At 40.2% G+C, this 20468-nt stretch overlaps 1 protein-coding gene across 1 annotated transcript in view; it reads left to right on the plus strand.

The window, feature by feature from the left end:
- Positions 1–20468, plus strand: part of lbr (lamin B receptor) — a 38996-nt gene that overhangs the window by 12454 nt on the left and 6074 nt on the right. The window contains exons 4-11 of the mRNA XM_039782878.1: positions 246–329; positions 8982–9165; positions 11096–11292; positions 12010–12064; positions 12352–12546; positions 12635–12738; positions 19321–19446; positions 20285–20453. Coding sequence (XP_039638812.1) covers positions 246–329; positions 8982–9165; positions 11096–11292; positions 12010–12064; positions 12352–12546; positions 12635–12738; positions 19321–19446; positions 20285–20453 — 1114 coding nt within the window. The remainder of the gene's footprint in view (positions 1–245; positions 330–8981; positions 9166–11095; positions 11293–12009; positions 12065–12351; positions 12547–12634; positions 12739–19320; positions 19447–20284; positions 20454–20468) is intronic.

Genomic DNA, 20468 nt, shown 5'->3' on the forward strand with positions numbered 1-20468 from the left:
ACAATGCCTAAGCAAATAAACACATCCTACTCCTTAGACATTATAGCTATAAAACATAACTAGGTCATCGATGTCCTAAATCATCAGTACTTTGTCATCGAGGGGAAATGTGTCACTTTCTGTCTGCCGTGCTGGATTTTGACCCTAACCCTTCACATTCTCTCTGCCTTGTCCTCACATTGCTTTTTTTGCCCTCTTTGTCTCTCTTCATCTCCATCATTGTCCCTCCATTGTGTGATGGGCAGCAACAGACAAAGGCAGCTGAGAACAATAGCAACAATAAGCATGAGCAGAAAGAGGAGAATAACACTGCTAACAAAGTAAATGAGGTAAGTTCAATCTTGTAACTAAAACAATATTTTCTTCTCAGTACACACAAGAACATTAACACCGATGAAGACAGACCAAATTCATGAAATACACATGTATTGAAAGCATTAATGCTTTTTTTTATTCAAAGCTTTTCTTCTGTTGCGTATCTCTGAGGTTGAGATGAGTTTTGTCAGATAGATAGACCAACACTTGATGTTCCAGCTGCTACTCATGCTCTACTACTGTTGGCTCTGAGGTATGTTAGAGCTAATGGAATGTCATGATGCATGCACGTTCCAGCTGAGAGAGGCCCCCCCTCACAAGATCCGGCTTCATTTAGCCCCTCACATGGCTACCAACATGTGACTTTACTTTACCAGAGCTTCACTGGCTCCTACGGTAGACATCTGGGAATCTTAAAGGAGTTGTTTCAGTTCCAGTTTTGCTAGCTTAGTTGTTTGGCTTGTTCAGCTAGTCTCTGAAGTCATGTTATGTGACCGTCAGGGTGTCAAATTAACCCTAACCCTAGCCAAAGTGGCTGGTGGATGCCCAATTTTACCAGCCACTTACATTTTTTACCAGCCACTTTTTCCGGAATTCAAATTTATAAAAAGTGCACTATTATACTTTTAATTGCTTTATTAAATTACTTATTATTAATACATATTTTATTAATATAAATTTATTTATTATGTGTCAGTAGCTTGTTGATCTTTACATTGTTAGTTAATTTCCTATCCTGGCCTGAGACACACATTCATACGGTTTGATAAAGGACTTATTGGACTTAAACTTATCATTGATCTTACAATAACAAGTGTAGCTGTCCTCAATTTAGGTCATCCTGTACGTCTCATCTCTGGTTTTGTGTGTGTGTGTGTGTGTGTGTGTGTGTGTGTGTGTGTGTGTGTGTGTGTTGTGTGTGTGTGTGTGTGTGTGTGTGTGTGTGTGTGTGTGTGTGTGTGTGTGTGTGTGTGGGGGTCAGTTACTTGAGCAGTAGAGATACAAGACAGGATTAAAACGGCAGCAGCTCCTTAAACATCGTTACATTGACGTTAAAATGTATACAGGTTGGCAGGACGGTCTGAAATGTTTTGCATGGTCTTCGCTGCACGTTTGTCAATGCGCCACTTGTTCGAGAAGTACCTTCTCTTTTTCTGTACTTGGCTCTCAACTGTTTGTACATCCATAGCTACTGCTGACTCCGCGGCGGGCCTCTTAACACCGGGGATATGTCGCCACATTTTTTAACAGATAATTTTCCTTTTGTCTGTACCTCAGCTCAGCTAGCTAGCTACATGTGTCACGGACTCACGGACTAGCGCTGAAAACTAGCTACTCGACTATGCGTGGTCAAAGCCCCGGTTTCATTTCCTGTAAGTTCTTCACAATAAAGGTCCTCCGTTATGTTGGTATTTGAATGCTTTTATTATGAAGCAGCAAAATCTGGACATTTTGGGGATTCATTAGCAGTAACGTAACGCGACTCCTATAAGCTTTGTGCATTGTTACTTAACAACAGCATTCTTTGACAAAAACTGTCCAATCCGTTACAAGGAATGTTTTACAATCCACCTGCCACTGTGGCTGGTAAAAAAGGCAAAGTCGCCAATTTGAAAAAATACCCGCCATTGGCGGGTGGCGGGTGCTAATTTCCCACCCTGGTGACCGTAGTCTTTAACACTAGATAGTTATACACTCTGTAAGACGCTTTCTGACAAAGCAGCTCAGTCATAGCTTTGTGATAGTGTTTTTATGTACAAAAGAAGCTACTCCATGAGCTGTAAATGAATAAGGATGGGGATCGTAGGGAAATTATACTCAATTCAATTTTATTTATAATATCAATTCATAACAAGAGTTATCTCAAGACACTTTACAGATAGAGTAGGTCTAGACCACACTCTAAAATTTAAAATGACCCAACAATTCCAGTAATTCCCCCAAGAGCAAGCATTCAGTGTGACAGTGGCAAGGAAAACCTCCCTCTCAGGAAGAAACCTCTGAACTCATCAATCAATCAATCAATCAATCAACTCATAGATTTGTTCTCTAACCTTTGGTTTAGGGTTTGATTTAAAAGTAAATCTAATTCAGTAGAAAATCCTTAACCATTTCTATCTTAGTGCTTTCATTTTGAAGTAGGGCTACATGATATTGGAAAAAATTTACATTTTATTTTTCTTTGTGCGATATATATTGGGATATGAAAAAAAGACTAATTCTTATAAGGTGACATAAATATCTCTATTTTGGAAATAAACAATTCTCAACTAGTGGGATGATTTTGTAGAGGAGTGCAGCTACATAGAAAATAAAAATGAAAAAATAACTTTTCTTTTTTTTAATTTTTTTTATTGATGTTACAAGACATAAATACACATTTGGTCATATAATACATATTTTTTTATCTTGTCCTACAACGTCTTCTTTTTCCCCCAGAACTAAATGAATACCCCTCCACCCCACCCACAATAAAAGAAAAAAAAATAACAAAAGATTAAACTAAAATATACTGGTAGCAAGAACAAAATAGGGGAGTGTCCCGGGTATTCTATTTTACACAAAGTCTGATCTTATTGGCCTAATAAATTCCAAGAATCCATTCCACAACCTCTCAAACCTATCCATTTCAAATCTAATAGTGTACGTCAGTTTCTCCATAATGTATATATCATGCATCACATCCACCCAATTTTCCTTACTTGGTGCATCCACCTTTAGCCACTTCCTAGTAATTCCCTTTTTTCCTGCTAGTAGCATAATTTTAAACATTTTACAATTCGGATTCTTTTTACCTTGCATATTAAGTCTTCCCAAATAAAATGTGTCAAAATTGAAAGGGAGATTAATCCGTAATATCTTGTCTATACATTGTTTGAGTTCCATCCAATATTTCTCCATTGAAGGACAACTCGAGAAAATATGAACATGATTTGCATTCTTTTCCCCACATCCCCGCCAACAGCTTGTATCCCGATATTTTGTCTGAGCTGGAGTTCTAAAATATCTCACTATGTTTTTCCACCCATGTTCCCTCCAAGTTAAGGATGATGTCACTCTCCATATTTGTTGAGTGAGATCTTCCCATTCTTCATCCATCAATTTTATATTTGCCTCCTTTTCCCATTTTTGTTTTATGTAGTGTGTATCGTCTCCTTTTAAAATTTCTATCCCTACATATATCTTTGAAATTAATTTCCTGTTTAGTTTAGATTGGTATGCGGAAATAAAGAGTTTTATAATGTTTAACTCAATGTCAAAATTTTCCTTTTTTATATCATGCTCTAAATAATGCCTCACTTGCAAAAATCTATAAAAATCTTGATTTAAAACTTTTACACTTCTTATTTTCTAATAGTTCCCAAAACATATGAGGGCCTTGTTCCCAATTTTTAAATCTACTATCTCTTCTATTAGGGGAAAATTCTGTATCATATCCTATCCACCTTAACAGCTTATTATTGTGTGTCAAGTTATTCTTTGTAACAATTTCAAACCACACTTTAAGTGAAATGTCAATCCAAGGATTGGGTATATTTTCCGATTGGTGCCTGAGTTTATTATTCCCGATAAATGCCTGAATTGGAGCTTCCGTTGACCTTTTCAATTCAATTTCTTTCCACCTAGCAGAGTAGGAGGGATTACACAAGTTCAACAAAGGCTTAATTTGCGCTGCTTGATAATAACTCTTTAAGCACGGGAGAGCTAGTCCCCCCTTCGCCTTAGACAATTGTAGTGTTTTATATCTTATTCTAGGTTGTTTTCCTTGCCAGATATATCTTGAAATAATTCCATTCTATAAATTCCCTGTCCAGTATCTCCACTGGTAGATTCTGAAATAGATATAACACCCTGGGAAGAACATTGGTTTTGATCCCCTCTACTCTAGTTGTAAGAGTCATAAAGGGGATCAAATTCCACCTTGTAATGTCTTCTTTTATTTTGGAAATTAATGGGTTGTAGTTTGCTGATTTCAGTTGGCCAATATCTTTTGTTAAATTAACTCCAAGATATTTCATTGATTTTAAATTCCACTTAATATCATAATTTTCTTTAACAGATTCGGAGGGGCTATAGTTAAAAGTGAGAACTTGTGTTTTCTGTACATTAATTTTGTATCCAGACATTTGGCCAAACTTCGCAAATTCTGACATGAGTGCTGGCAAGGATGTATCAGGACTAGATAAGAATATTAGAACATCATCTGCGAAAAGTGCAAGCTTCTGACATGTACCCTTTATCTCTATGCCTTGTATTTGTGCCTTTTGTTTTATGGATTGGCTAAGTGGTTCCAAAAAAATTGCGAAGAGAAGGGGGCTAGCCGAACAACCCTGCCTACATCCGCGCCTTAATGAAATAGAATTTGATAAACTACCATTAATCTTAATCCTAGCCGTTGGATCAGTATACAAGGCTTTTATTGTCCTAATTATTATATCATGGAAGTTAAATTTTTCTAACACACTGTAAAGGAAATCCCACCTGACAGAATCAAACGCTTTCTCCGCATCCATTCCCATAACCATTGCTTCAGTATGGTTTTCTTTAATATGCTGCAACACATATAAAGCCCTTCTTATATTATCCTGCGTTTGGTCCAACTGAATAATACTCGGTAAGAGTTTTTCAATACGCCTAGCCAATATTGCAGTGAAAAGTCTATAGTCCTGATTCAGGACACTAATAGGTCTATAACTGGAACAGTCCAATTCATCCTTGCCCTCTTTAGGCATTACTGAAATTATAGCTTCCTGCCATGAATATGGTATTTCCCCCTTCTTTAACACCCAGTTAAATGTTTTTCCTAACACTGATATTAATGATTCCCTGAACAACTCTGAGGAGTATCCATCTGCTCCCGGAGACTTATTCACTTTAAGTTTAGAAATGGCAGATCTTATTTCCTGAGCTGTAATCTCTGATATCAAGCATGAATTTTGTTCTTCTGTTACCTTTGGTAATGAAAGTGTATCTAAAAAGGCTTCTATGTCTGTTTTATTATCAATGAATGGTTGGTCGTAAAGTTGTTTATAATATAATTCAAAGCATTTTTGTATGTCTTCTGTCTTATACCTTATTGTTTTATTGTGAAAGTCCCTAATCTTATATATATTACTTCTGGCCTCCTGCTTTCTTAACTTGTATGCCAATAATTTTGTTGATTTACTACCTGTTTCATAATACCGTTGTTTTGTGAACAGTAACTTTTTTTGTATATCTGCTGAGTAAATATCATTTATCTCCGCTGTTTTCTTCCTAATTTCCTGATAAGTTTTATCATTCGGCCTTTCTTTATGTTCCTGTTCTAATTTCTGTAGGTCCAACTGTAATGCAGCAAGATTCCTTTGTCTCAATTTTTTTAAATAAGCAGCCTTGGCAATTATTTTCCCTCTTAACACCGCCTTGCACGTGTCCCATAGTACTGGTGGGGACACTTCCCCATTATCGTTCTCCTCTAAATATCTTTGAATTTCCGATTCTAGTTCTTCTTTAATGTTTCCTTTTAATATACTGGTATTAAGTCTCCAGAATGTTGATCTTTTTTTTAGATATCAAAGCCAAAGTTGCATAAACCGGACTATGATCAGATCAGTCAGCCACCCCTATCTCACAATTCCCCACCATATGTCTATCTTTATTGTAAATTAGGATGTAATCAATTCTTGAGTATATTTTGTGTGGAGAGGAGTAAAAAGTATAGTCCTTGGTTGTAGGATTCAATTCCCTCCATACATCCATGATACCTAATTCCCCCATCATATCTCTAATTTTATTTGGAATCACATTCTTTTTTACTCCCCTCCCTGTGGTATCTAATAGAGGGTCCAGCCTTTGGTTCAAATCCCCTCCTGCAATTAACACCCCATCCCCCTCTGATGCAATCAAACATTTGTCTATAAAAAGACCAATCTGATCCAGGGGATGCATATATATTCAGAAGACTGATTAATTCTCCCTCTACTCGTCCTTTAACCCAGACATATCTTCCATCTTTATCGCTTATCACTGACTGTTTTTGAAATGGGATTTGATTCGATATTAAAATCGCTACCCCTCTCCTGTGACCTGATTTATATGAAGCAGCATATACCTGGTTATAGCCATTTCTGTTTAATTTTCCATGTTCTTTTTCTGTCAGATGGGTTTCCTGCAAGAAAACTATCCCTGCCCTGTCTTTCTTCATTTTACTTAAAGTTTTACTTCTTTTAATTGGGTTAAGAACACCATTCACATTATAGGAAACCACTTTAATTAAGTTTTTTTGTATAGCCATATTTTCGGTCTAATTGTTCTCATTACTATCCCCAATCCACCCCCTATGCTACCATATAAACACACAACCATGAGCCTAACAGAACCAGCTCTAGAACAATTTTTCCCCAAATCACAAAACCAAAACAAGAAGACTTACAATGTTGAAAAAAGAACTTTTCTAATGTCAACCATTGTTGGTTGAACTTTAATACTTTATAAACACCAAAGCAAGTAAGCGCTGTGACTACTCTTCTGAAGTGGTTTTAGAAATGAGGTAGTTAAATACACTGGTTGACTGATGACACCATAAAATACTATCGATCCAGGCTAAAGTCAGATTCATGACGTGTTCTTAAACAGTAGAATTGTTCGCACCTGTGTTCTTAGGATTGATGAATCCCACGTCTTCGTAACTGAAAGCGCGTGCCAGTTGTTCCTAATTAGCATAAGATAACGCCCCGCAAATTCCCATATAAGGACATGACACTTCCTGTGCACCTCCTGGGAGACTGCGTTAGAGATTGTCAGAGACGTGGTGGAGGAAGTACTGAATCGGTACTTAAATAAAAGTACAAATAAACAGAGACATATTTACTTTAGTAAAAGTAGAAGAAGTCCACTACCACAAACAAGGCCTGGCTTTTAAAAGAAGTTCCTATCCTAACCAGCATAAAATGGAAATATGTTGTTAGAATGGGAATGGTTTTATTCATGGATGTATTTTATTTTCTTTAACCATGCAAGTAAGCAAATAAAGTGTGTTAAGCAGCGCAAATGGGGAGATGTGAAGAGGTCCAGCCAAATAAATAACATATGAACGCGTCTTACGCAGCCTGGCGGAGGAGTAAACGACGCTGTGGAGAGAAATAGATGGCAACTATGATTTAAAAACGGGAATAATAAAAAACAAACATTTTAATTTTCACTTTTACCGGAGGCTGTATTACCGAGGGTCAGCGGCGCTGCCCCCGGGCTCTGGAGCACCGGAGCCGGCTTGGATCAGCGGTGCCCCATATATATATCTACGGCAACAAAACTTCACTGGTGAGACAAACGTGTGACGGTCAGGAAGACGTTTTGGCAGGGGGGGAGGGGGGGACTGATCAGAAAATGTAACGGAACGTTGTAGAAATGTGGTGGAGTAGAAAGTATAGATAATTGCTGCAACATGTAACAAAGTAAAAGTCAAAAGTATGTACTATTGAGTCTACTTAAGTAAAGTACAGATACGTGAAAAATGTACTTAAGTACAGTTACGAAGAATTTGTACTTTGTTACATTCTACCACTGCATTTTGGCTCTATAAATAGCGATCAATCACCAAATAACGCAGGATTTAATCAGTTTAATTGCTGATGTAAATTGCAGTGTTAGTGTTTTTTTGCATAATATGATTTTTTTTTTTTCTCAACAAATGATCAGAAATACATTACAGTACAATACTATCATTGTAAACGACAGAATTAAATAAAATGCAGTAACCAATTATTTGGAGCAAATTGTCATCACTCAAATGTGCGTAAGAGTGCTTTTCAGTGTTCGTAGATTTTGTTCTTAGCTATGTCAGAATCTTCGTAAGAAGGGTTTAAGAACACATTTATTCGTAAGAACGGTTGGTGAATGAGGCCCAATGATATTAATAGTGCATGCATGTTGCTTCTTGTAAATTTCAGGTTGTGGTTGACTAGCGGGGCCTGCTATAACACTTAAATCAGTTAGGTTATATCAGACACTGACTGCTGTTGGAGATTAGTGTTACGTTTTCAGCTTCGTGGCTCCGAACCGTAACGTTAGTTGGGACAGACCCCTTGATTCTTAAGGCTAACTATATTAGCTTTAGCCTGAATTGTAACAGCTTTCTGGCAACTCTCGGTGGAAAATGGCCGGGAGACGTCGTGATAACGTTGCATTAATCAGGTCCTGCGATGTGAATATCCCACATACTACCATCGTGATGTTGACGATGAAACAAAATATCGTACATGATAACCCTTATATGAAGAAATATTTTGTCTTACGGCACATAATAAAAAATGCATTAAAATACTTACCTCCATTAACGGTCTAACTATAGAATAAATTCTCTCCATAGTATCAGCGTATTCAACTGCACTGTGTATTGGCAGCACTGAGTTTAGTCTTTTTTGTCCATCCAACTAACATACTATGTAGTGATTAAAAAAAACCATACATCAGCAACATACAAGAATCCATTTAGAAATGAAGAACTAGGAATCTTAATGTGTTTTTCTGTTCTACCCTAACGTTCGTCAGAAATGTAGCAGTGACCGGATTCTTCTTTTCTTTCCACGATCCTCTGCACCTGTCACTAAGACTTTATGGTGTGCAAGAACTTTATTAAAATTGCTAATTTGCTTTGTATGTTTTAATGACCCAAAATCTTCCTTCAGAACACTGATGCTATAGTAGAGGCAGAGCCTGAGAAGAACCAAGGCCGTTACAATCTGCGCCGCAGGAAGGACGAAACCAAGCCAGTTGAGGCCAAAGCACAGCAGCTGGAGGAGAAGGAGGCCGAGCCGGCTGCAGCTCCTGCTGCCTCCCCCCCCCTCCCTCTGGACTTTGGAGGGAAGATAGGTAGGTTACAGTATGGTGCCAACAGGCAGCAATTAGCCAGGGGACCATCTATAAAGTAGTTTCATTGAAACCAGCGCTGCTATTTAAGGGCACACAACTGTGTTTAGTCATTTCTGAATTTTCCGGTGTTTGAGGCTGTGTTCTGTTTTAGTTAGAGGTGTGAATCTTCACTGATCTCCCGATTCGATTACGATTATGTCAGCGATTCGATTTGATATCTCGATGCATCACGATGTGTCAAATAAAGTTTTCTATTAAAGCCATGTAGGATATTTAATTCATAGCTTTTCAAGCTTCAAAAACAAAATATTCTGCAGTGCTCTAATACTAAATAAATTGGATACATAAAACTACACCACTGAGCACATGGCACTGAGTGCGCCTGAATGTGCAAAACATAACAGAATATGTAAACAGAAATGTTGTTAGGCCACCATTAAATTGTAAACAGAAATAATCGATTATGAGCCTGCCGATTATCGATGCAGCATCGTCCATGTCCACGATTCGATGCATCGATTATTTGATTAATTTCAACTCCTGTAGTGTTAGTGTTGCCTCTCTGACTCAGTGGAAATAACTGAATTTAATCTTTTACAGGACAGTTGCATTGTACCTTTGTAGTAACTCAGGGTACTGTATATTAGAGATGCCAGATAAAGTTTTTAGCCTCCGATACCAATTGTCGATCATCAATGAGCAATATCTGCTGATTGAGGGCCGATGTCGATAATTTTTGTGTTTCTGATGTGGCTGTGTCAAGCATTGGCCAGTTTGCCTGTTTGTAGTGTATCGGGATCTCCATCTGGTGGCAGTGTAACCAGCTATATAATGGTGGGTCACTCTTTAGTAGACCTATGAATTGGGGGGGGGGGGAGCATCATGCAGCAGTTAGGAATAAGCACCAAAACAACTAGTTATAGTTGCTTGTTACTATCGTTACGTTACTATCTGGCGTTTGGGTGCTGTTTTTTCTCACTCTTCGCTGGGTGACGACTCTCCAACTATTGTTTTGTTTGTATTAGTGTGTGCGCGCCTCAGCAACCACGTGCAGCTGCTAGCCAATAAGGTGGGTGGGAAGTGGCCGCAGGATGACTTCACCACACATGAACAGCCAATCAGGCACAGGCACGCGGTTGTTGTTCTCGGCCAAGTGTTTAACGATATGTGAGTAGTAGTTTATCATTGGCTAGAAGAGATGAATGCTGAGCACCTGATCACGCATTTTTAGTAAACATCGACCGATAATGATCGACAGTGAATCAATCGGGGTATCCCTACTCTATATTCATATAATATGTTTCAATTATGAATTGAATTATGTTCAAAATATGTTTGTTGGTGTTAATATGTTGTTCATCACTGGGAGAACTAGTTGGCTCACGGCCTACAGAGATCCTGGCAGCGCAGGCAGGAAGACCGAATGTAGCATAAACTAGCACTGGGCAATATTAATATCATAGGTCTTTTCTTGGTTTTAAAGGCTACATTACAGTCAAGTGATGTCATGTGACAGTTTTATTGTTTGCCTTTACCCACTTAGTCATTGTATCCACATTACTGGTGATTATTTATCAAAACTTTCATTGTGTAAGTATTTGTGAAAGCACCAATATTCAACCCTACAATTTCGATACAATATCGACATTGATGTATTTGATCAAAAATATCATGATATTTGAATTTTTTTTCCATATTGCCCAGCTATAGCTGGTAAGGTTTTAACACAACAGTGTGTATTCTGTGCTCTCAGAAACTTTGCACAGCTTTACAGAGAAGGATTCACTGCAATAGCTTGTATGTTGGGGAGCATAATAGTGGTCTGTGTGAAAGCAGTCACTTCATTTATTTGCAGCAGTGTCTCCATGGCGCTGGTGTTTAGCTAAACATGCAGACATGTTGTGGTAAAGGAAGTGTTTCCTTCCTCCAGGAGCATACTTCTGGCTGCTCTTCCTGCCAGCCTGGGTTCTCTTCCTGGTACTCCAAGTCAACCTGGAGGACCCCAGCCTGACCAACTTCCCCCCTCCTCTGCCCCCTCTCCATGCCTTCTGGGATGCGCAGGCTCTTGGATTTGTCATCTTGTGGGTCTTATTCCAGGTCCTGCTCTACATCCTCCCGGTTGGAAAGGTGAGCGAGAAGCGCTAAATGCATTACCCACAAAAATGCATGCATGACTTAGTTAATTAAGAGAAATTACACACAAACACAGTTTCAGCCTCTCCTCCGTCATCATCAGTACAGCCAGTATAGTACTCACTGGTACAGTGTTGTTAGCTGTGGCAGGAGGTAGACAGCTCTCATTCTTTCCCCCCTGAGTCATTTTTGCCCCTTAGTTCTTATTTCTCCAACTGAATTTACTCTCCTCAATGATAAACCTTTTGAACATTGTTTTGTGTTTGGTGGGATTTCAGTCCAAATAGTACTTTCTTCTAATGTAGTATGTCTTTCATCTTCTGATATAATGGGGAAAGACGTAAAAATGCATGCATGAGTTAATTAAGAGCAATTACACACAAACACCATCTGTTTCAGCCTCTCCTCAGTTATCAGTACAGTAGTTCACCAGTACAACCAGTGTAGTAAGGTGTATTCACTGGTGCAATGTGTCTTTCATCTTCTGGTACAATGGGGAAAAACGTCTCTCCTAACAGATGTTTGCAATGAAATACTGACTTGGTGTCTGAAGTGAATGAAAACCAATACTACCGGAGAAGCAAACGTGGCTTTTATTCCTATCTACAAATGTCATTAGCATGCATGTGTTTACTGGTCATTTCCATCACGGTTAGTTCAATGTGCTCTTGTTCATCTGTTAATCACACCTTCTTGTGTTTCTGTCTTTAGCTGAGCGAGGGCATGCCACTGCGGTCTGGGGAGAGGCTGAAGTACAGAACCAATGGTGAGGCTGAGTGAAGGAAATGTGAGCCAGTTGTGTCTGTAACTGCACGCAAGTCTCCGTTGATTCAGTGAATTTATGTTTTTACTACCATTCACCAATGCTGACAACTAATCTTAAGGTGCTGGCTCATCTGTTGCTTTATTAACGGATCACACAGGCTTAAAATATTCTTAAAGGGACAACGATTTTGCTGTCCTATTCAAATGTAATCTTTTAACCCTCCATGCTCTGTAGTTTCAATCACATTTAAAGTCCATCTGTATCCAAACCTGTCTGTGTCCCTCCAGGTTTCTTTGCCATGGTGGTGAGTAGTGTAGCGGTAGCAGCAGCTGTGCACCAGGGTGTTGACCTCACCTACATCCACAGCCACTTCCTGCAGCTCACTACGGCCTCCTTCCTCATATCTGTCCTGCTCAGCCTCTACCTGTATGTACGCTCTCGCTCGGCTGCTGCAGAGCAGCTGGCTTTGGGGGGAAGCTCTGGTAAGATCCATATTAGTCACTGATCACATCACTTTGTGTTGTGCCTCTTTTATTCATTCATTTATTTTCTCTCCCTCTACTTCACCAGGCAATGTGGCTTATGATTTTTTTAAAGGACGTGAGCTCAATCCCCGCATCAAAGACTTCGATCTGAAATTCTTCTGCGAGATGCGCCCTGGTCTGATTGGCTGGGTGAGTTGTCATGGGACACTAAAGCAAACATTTGTCTTAAAAATATATTTAGTGAGCACTATCAGGGTTCCCAGGTGTCCTGAAAAAGTCATGGAAACGCCTGGAAACTGATTAAAAAGACCTGGGGTCTCATTTCTAAAACATGTATGTAGGATCCTTACTAACCATGTGTACGCACATCTGTAAGCAATGTTCCCTTTATAAATCACAGATCACCCACAAGTGTGTGTACGTGAATCAGCCTCTTATCCCGCCCTGTACACTCCTATTTTTAACCATAAATAGTCAATGCAAAGCACGTGATGATGATCATGAATGCTGATCAGTATGTTAGTGACCCTGTCAGTTGTTCTTTAGTTACCCCGAATCATGACGACTGGCGGAGAAAAAGCAAAAAACTTCTCAGACGCTCGGGAATTGCGGCAAATTGAATTATAATTTTGGCCTGTTCTCGCACAGTGTAGGGAAACCTGATCTATAGACTACCTATATCAATAATAGGGGTGTAAGATTAAGAAAATGTCTCGATTCGATTACGATTTTTAGGCTCACAATTCGATTCAATCGATTTTAGATTAAAAAACAATTCTCGATTTCAAAAAACGATTCACAGTATGTAAATGTAGTTACTTTTCCCATGTGATTGCAGTAGACATACAATTTAAGGAGGACTTCAGCTACCAGGTTGACTGTTGAAATGTGAACTCAACTGGGCACATTGAACTTCTTCTGTGTCGTGGAGTAACTGTACATGCAATGGAGTAATCACAGACAAAGTCAGTGTGCTATCCTCACACATGATGTTGGTGGCCTCCTTTATTGGTTTCAGGGTCACAGACATTTCTTCAGCATTGTTGACATCCGCTTCGCTCAGGGTTAGGGCTGGGTACCGAACGTCGATACTTTTATGGTATCGAAAAAAATACTCCAATCCTATGAGTATCAAAAAATTCTTTATCTTTCGGTGGCAAATTTCGGTTCCAAAAGCGTCTGAGCACGTAAGCGCAAGCTTATCTGTCCTCTCTGCATATTGACACAGAGCGGAGCTCCGACCGACACACACGCACACACGGCGAGGTGCGGACGGAGTAAACAGTCTGCAGTTTTGTTGAAGTCACAGAGAGTCACGGTTGGTTTCAAGTGTGGTTACAGTTTTTTAAAACTTCACGCAGACGGCGTTTTCTGCGATATGGTATTAATGGCGAGCCGAAAGCGGTCGCAGTGCTGTTGACGTTACACTTCCTCTTAGACAAGCAGCCACAACGGTGGTTTCTCTGCCCTGATGACTGACTGACAGGCTGAGCTTGCAAGGCAAGGCACTTTTATTAATGTTACTCTGAGTGAGCAGTTTTACCAGAATTTTTTAATTTTGATAACTCTTTTGATTCTTAAGGTGAAATTCTGAATTAAGGTGGAAAATAAAAGCTTTGTGTTTAATGTATTTTTGTTGATGTTGAAATGGATTTTAAAACATATGGTATCGAAAAAAGTATCGTTAGGAATCGGTATCGAAACTGAGGTATCGAAATTGGCACCGGATCGAAAGATTCTGAACGATACCCAGCCCTACTCAGGGTACAGAACACATCTGTTCCACTTTTTCTCACCTTGAGAGAGAGAGAGAAGCGCAGCGCAAATGGCTGGTTGTTGCTCGAGGAATCCTTCAATCATATCGAAGGCACTATTCCATCTAGTAGCCATGTCCGTCTTTAACTTGTGAGGTGGCAGTTTGAGTAGCTTTTATTTCTGCTCAAGGACATGACTTGCGCTGGTGCTGCAGTGAAAAAATCCAGTGATTCTACTAATCCCCAGCAAACGTGACACAGTCGGCAGTTTCAGAGCTCTCTGATCGGCGAGGTTAATGGTGTGTGCGAAACACTTAACAATGCTTGAAGTTGCCCAACTGCGTTGCCCAACTGCGTAGCAGCTACCATGTTCGTAGCATTATGTGTAACGATTACTAGGTCGGAGGTTGTGAGATGCCATTCCTGAGCAACAGTCTAAAGTTTGTGGTGTTTCCAAAATACATATATGCCACCGTTTGTTGAAATGGGGCTTATCACGGTCTCCCCTAGCTGTAGATAGGTGGGCCAACGCATTTTTTGTGTTTTTAGTCCGGTGCAACACCAGCAGCGCTGCCGCTAGTTAGCTTAGCGTAGTGAATGGAATCCTATGTTGCCGGTTAGCATGTTGCGAGTAAAAGTGAGCCAACAAAAGACAAAAAAACAACCTAATTACTTGCACTGAGACAAAAAATGCCCACCTATCTATAGCTAGGGGAGACCGTGATAAGCCCTATTTCAACAAACGGTGGTGTGTTCTTTTAACTTTTGCTTTGCAAAGCCTGCATATAGCATGATTCCTATCAAGTTCCATCTTTCCCTCGAGGCTATAAAAGCCAAAATGTGTCCAAACTCTTGCCTTCTATGAGGATGGAGCAGGTTGAATAATTCTTTCCGTGAAGTTTGCCATTGTTTGCGCTGACTAAACTACTTCTGCTGCACTCCTCCTTCTTCTGATTATGACAAGAGTGCCCAGGTATCAGTGTGAATTTGACGCAGCGCCATCTATGGGAATGGCGAGGTAATGTCATTTCAGGACAATAATGTCAAAAAAATAAAAGAAAAGAATAGATTTTTGGAATTGATTGTGAATCGGTAGAGCTTGAATCTCGATTCAAATTCTAATCGATTTTTTTGCACACCCCTAATCAATAATACCTTCCAAAATGGCAGGCATTACTGCACTCTGGACAGCTGCGATATACCAGACATATATGATAAGATTTAAAAGAACTATATATTATATCCAAACAAGCCTTAGCGATAAAGTTGAAGATTATATATCATAAACTTAAAACAAAAAGTAAGGAAATTTGTGTTTGGTGGATTATTTCTCTGTGGTAACAATGCTTTTTGGCAATAAATCTTATACTGGTGGAAAGCCTGTTTAGTTCCCTTTCAAATGGTGCCCCATTTGTAAGGAAAATGCATTTGTGGGATGAGCAGCAGCGCTGAGTATGTGGGCATACACAGCCACAACAGCCTGGCACCTCCTCCTGTTCGTGCCAGAGTGACCAACACAACCACGTTGGCTGACTTGCCACAAATGCTGGTTGAAGAATGGGATGCCATCCCACAGCAGTGTGTGACCAGGCTGGTGACCAGCATGAGGAGGAGGTGCCAGGCTGTTGTGGCTGTGTATGGTTCTTCCGCACACTACTGAGGCTCCTGTTTGTGAAATGAATAAATTGTTAAATTGCCAATATGTCTTGTTTCTTCAAACTTCAATCATCCAATCCACCAAACACCAAACGAGTCAATGGCAGAATAAGCTGTTTGGCATTGGCAGAGAAGATTTGGCAAATATTTCATGAGCGCAACCCACATACTATGCGCTGCTGCTCATCCACAAATGCATGTTCCTTACAAATGGGGCACCATTTGAAAGGGAACTAAACAGGCTTTCTCTGGAAACAGCCGGCTGCTCCCAGAGTGGTGAGGACCTGTATTTGGACCTCCTGCAGGGCCAGCAGTGCCATCATGCAGCATTATGCACGGGGTTCAAAGCAGTATTTATAGGTTTACAACAATTTGTGATTATTAACACCTTGCCAAAATCACAGTTAACTAGTGGAGAGATACAATTTGAAGACAGAAGTGTAATAGGCAAACACACTTTTCTTCATGCAGGTTTTGTTATGAACAGTATTAAAGTACGGACTGATAACGAGGACATTAAGTGTAACCATTGCGCGAGAGCTTAACAGCTGTATTTTCAGACTTTGATATTTGATGATATATGCACAGTTTTAAAGACAGATATTTAGTTATTTACACTGTGTTCTGCTGTTATCTAATGGTAGGGTATTTGATCCTATCCTGTATTCCATGCAGTCGGGCCATCCCCTCCTCCTGCACTCCGTAGCAGACAATGTGACGGTGAGACAGCGGCGATAAATATTAAGAACGAATTTCGATTTAAGATTTGAGTTGGAGGTGTTTATGGAACAATTATCACTCAGTACAAGCGCAAATAACACTGCTGGATTTCATCTTCATGGTAACGATGATATGGAGTGAAGAAATGTGCGTATCAGTACTTGAACATATGAGTAATTGTTATTCCCGCATTTACTTTCTGCAGTCTGACTTCAGTTCACCACCTCATCATCTGCGTTGCCAATTCCCATTGTCTCCAAAATGTGCGTTAGCATTGGTCAGAGTTTGCGTGGAGGACCGCACATTCTCCCGTCAAGTTTGTTTTTTATAAATCACAACCTTTGCGTGAGAAGTGGCGTACGCACATTTTCAGCCCCGTTTTGTGCGTACGCCACGTTTATAAATGAGACCCCTGATATCCTGGAAATAAACTATGGAAATCTTTAGTTGACAGACAATGTGACTGGCTGACACTTCACTAAGCGGCGGAGGGAGAGAATAGTCTTGTCAACATAAAGTAGCAAATGTTACCACGCAAGTCTTTTAATAAAACTGTGTGTTTTGCTAATGTTTGGGTGAAAACACCAGAACTTTTGCCTTTAAAATTAACAAATTCTAATGTCAGCAGCCTGTAGCACAGGTTTATTTTGAGCTAACAGTCCTGCGCCCGATATATTAAGACACTTTCTAACCGACTGAAAGACCAAACTTTACAAAAGTATAACGCTTGAATATTACAATACTTTTTTTCAATATATTGATGTGTTCTTTCAGACTGGACACAGGTGTAAATTGGATAAATGTAGACTTTTGAAAAGAGGTTATTGTACAGTTAGCAGTGCTGCGTAACATGTAATCAACCGGAGACACTTTAGCATTGAGAGCTAGTGCTGTTCTGTATTTACAGTACAGGAAAGGTCCTGGCAAATAATTTCTTGAAAAGAGTGGGAACCCTGAAGATGTTAATTGTTCTTATTATTAAAGGCAAAACAGGCCTTTTTGTATTTTCCTTTAAATATACGTTTTTCTAAAATTATACTTTCTAAAAAATCCCAATATATCGCCTTACACATTGTATCGAAATATATTGCAATTTATTGAATCGTGACCCATGTATCGTGATACGCATCGTATTGCCAGATTCTTGCCAATACACAGCCCTAGTCTGTGATAATACAGGAGTCATAGAGTTTGTTTTATGGGCCCTGTCACTCTCTGGTGGCCAAATGTGGAGTTATTTTTCCCCCTCAGACATGTGGCATGATGAACACCTTGGGTCCTAACTTGCACCCGGCGCGGCGCAGAGCCCGTCGCAAGTGTCTTTGCTAGTTTAAGACCGTCCAGCGCCCACGTTGTGTAAATGGCAAATGTACCTGCGCTCATCTGTGGCCCATGGGTGTGCTGGTCTTACAGGGAGGTGTGTTCAGGTGCATTCTGGGCGTATTGCTATCTTGAGGCAGCGGGAAGTGATCGCACCATTGACCAAGAAAAACCTGGTCTAAAGTCAATAATGCAGCATTTCATTGTTATTTTAACAATCGTAAAGTGAGCCTAGGCCCACACTCAGGGATGTGCAGCAGCACACAAACATGCAAAAGATTAAAAATAAAAGTATTACAATGTGAAATAGTATTATATGATCTGCTCACGAGCTTTCACTTCACACACGAGCAGATCAGTTTCTTCTCTCCTGCTTATCATAATGATGATATTATGAATCATAATAGCAATGCTCCAAGGTCCAAACGCGTCTGGATTTTAAAGGGAATGGGAGATGACTCTCTGATTGGTTTATTGCATGTTATGCCAAAAACACACCTAAAATTATTGAAGACACTAAGTGTACAACCAACCATTTTGAACCATACGCACGGACCCTTTTTTCTACCTTCAAACTAGCAAAAGTGGATTTGGACACGCCCTAAACGCAGCTGCGCTCTACGCTTGACGCTGTGCGCTTAGATCGTTAAAATAGGGCCCCTTGTGTTTGCTTGTAGCTATGAGGCTAATGCAGACATTCAGTTTAGATTTTATAGCATTGGAGAACCACAGCTTATGAACATGGGTCCCTGTGATCGGCAGGCTTGGGCCGGTGTAAAACCGGAACTGTATACCAAATTTTACGCCTAGTGCTGCGTTTCAATACTGGTTCAACACGCCCTCTTTCACCACGCCGCCTTTAGAAGTGTCTTAAAAACTCACGTGAACTTGGTGAGATGGAGCCTCGAACGGCTGAGGTAGCGAGTGAACGATGGTCACTCCAGAGGTGGATATCACCCACAGTGCATTGCAGTTATGCATTTGGTGCAAGAAAACCCCTCTATGGGTAGGTGGTAATATACAAAGGGTAAAACTCCTGTCGCTGACCACCAAAAGAAAAGATGAATACATTGAATAACGCTTTCAGCACTGATTGCTGTTGTCGGCTACTTTTTAATTTGCGACAAATGCCGGTTAGCATGAAATCAACTGTTGTCAAGCTGTTGTAAAGAATTTACCTAGGCTTCACTTCTGAAGCGTTTGATGCAGCATCAGGACTGCAATCATTTTGTTTCTTCAGAACCTTGAATGAGACTTGTCAGGTATGGTCACATTAAACATTGCTAATGATTTTGGATGTTATTTGTGTGTCATTGTTCAGTGTTTGATCAACTTTGCACTGGCGCTGGCTGAGATGAAGCAGCAGGCTCTGGATGCTCCGTCCTACTCCATGATCCTTGTCAACCTCTTCCAGCTGCTCTACGTGGCCGACGGCCTCTGGAACGAGGTACGCTCAGCTCAGCACATTTTCTCCAGAGTACCAATAACTGGTTTAGCAGGGTTTCACTTTTTCCTGGCTCAAAATGGGCCTTTGGGGGGACAAATCTCCTGCCCCAGGAGATTTGGAGCATCAAAGACTTCATTTCCTGCGTTCTAATACATGTTCAGGCACATATTTATGGTAAAATATCTTAATATATGTCAATGAAAATACAAAATTCTGGTGGCAGGTAACAATTCAAATTTTTTAATATAATGGAATATTATACAGTAAGGGAAGGTGGCTTTTGCCTCAGACTATACTTGACCACAAAGTCCAGTTCATCTGATTAGTATGAACAGGGCATGAACAGATCTTTTTTTATTTTTTTTTTTCCAAGGAGCAGTTGACAAATGTAGGCGTGACTTACATAATGTAATTGCTATTACTGATTTGTACAATAATAACCTATAGGCCTACAGTAGAGTAACAAACCGCCCCTACGGTTCAGCAGGCACGTGAACCGCGGATTAATAGCAAATGTAACCATCGTAGTGTGAAATACAGTTTAACTGCTGCTGTTAAATGAACGGGGCTCAGCAGAGAGTCGGGGCAATGCCGCTAAAGCACTCAAAACTTTGGTTTTCATGCATACTAACATACGGCACACATCAGGTGTTAAATAACTGTACCAAAGCATGGGCAAAAGTATTTAACGCGGCTACGAGACAATTTTACAGGTTATGAAACGTCTCAATTTAATGGTGCAAGACGGTTGCACAACCCGCGACAGGCAGGCAGCAGGAAAAATCCATTGATACATAAAAGAGAATGTGTTGTTCTGAGTGTCTCTCTGTGTCCTCAGGAGGCCATCCTGACCACCATGGACCTGATGCACGATGGCTTTGGCTTCATGTTGGCGTTTGGTGATCTGGTGTGGGTTCCCTTCACCTACACCCTGCAGGCCTATTACCTGGTCAGCCATCCCAACCCCCTGAGCCCCCCCGCCGTGGCAGCCCTCGTTGCACTCAAACGTAAGGAATCAAGCC

This window comes from Perca fluviatilis, chromosome 18, assembly GCF_010015445.1.
Source record: "Perca fluviatilis chromosome 18, GENO_Pfluv_1.0, whole genome shotgun sequence".
Taxonomy (NCBI): Eukaryota; Metazoa; Chordata; class Actinopteri; order Perciformes; family Percidae; genus Perca; species Perca fluviatilis.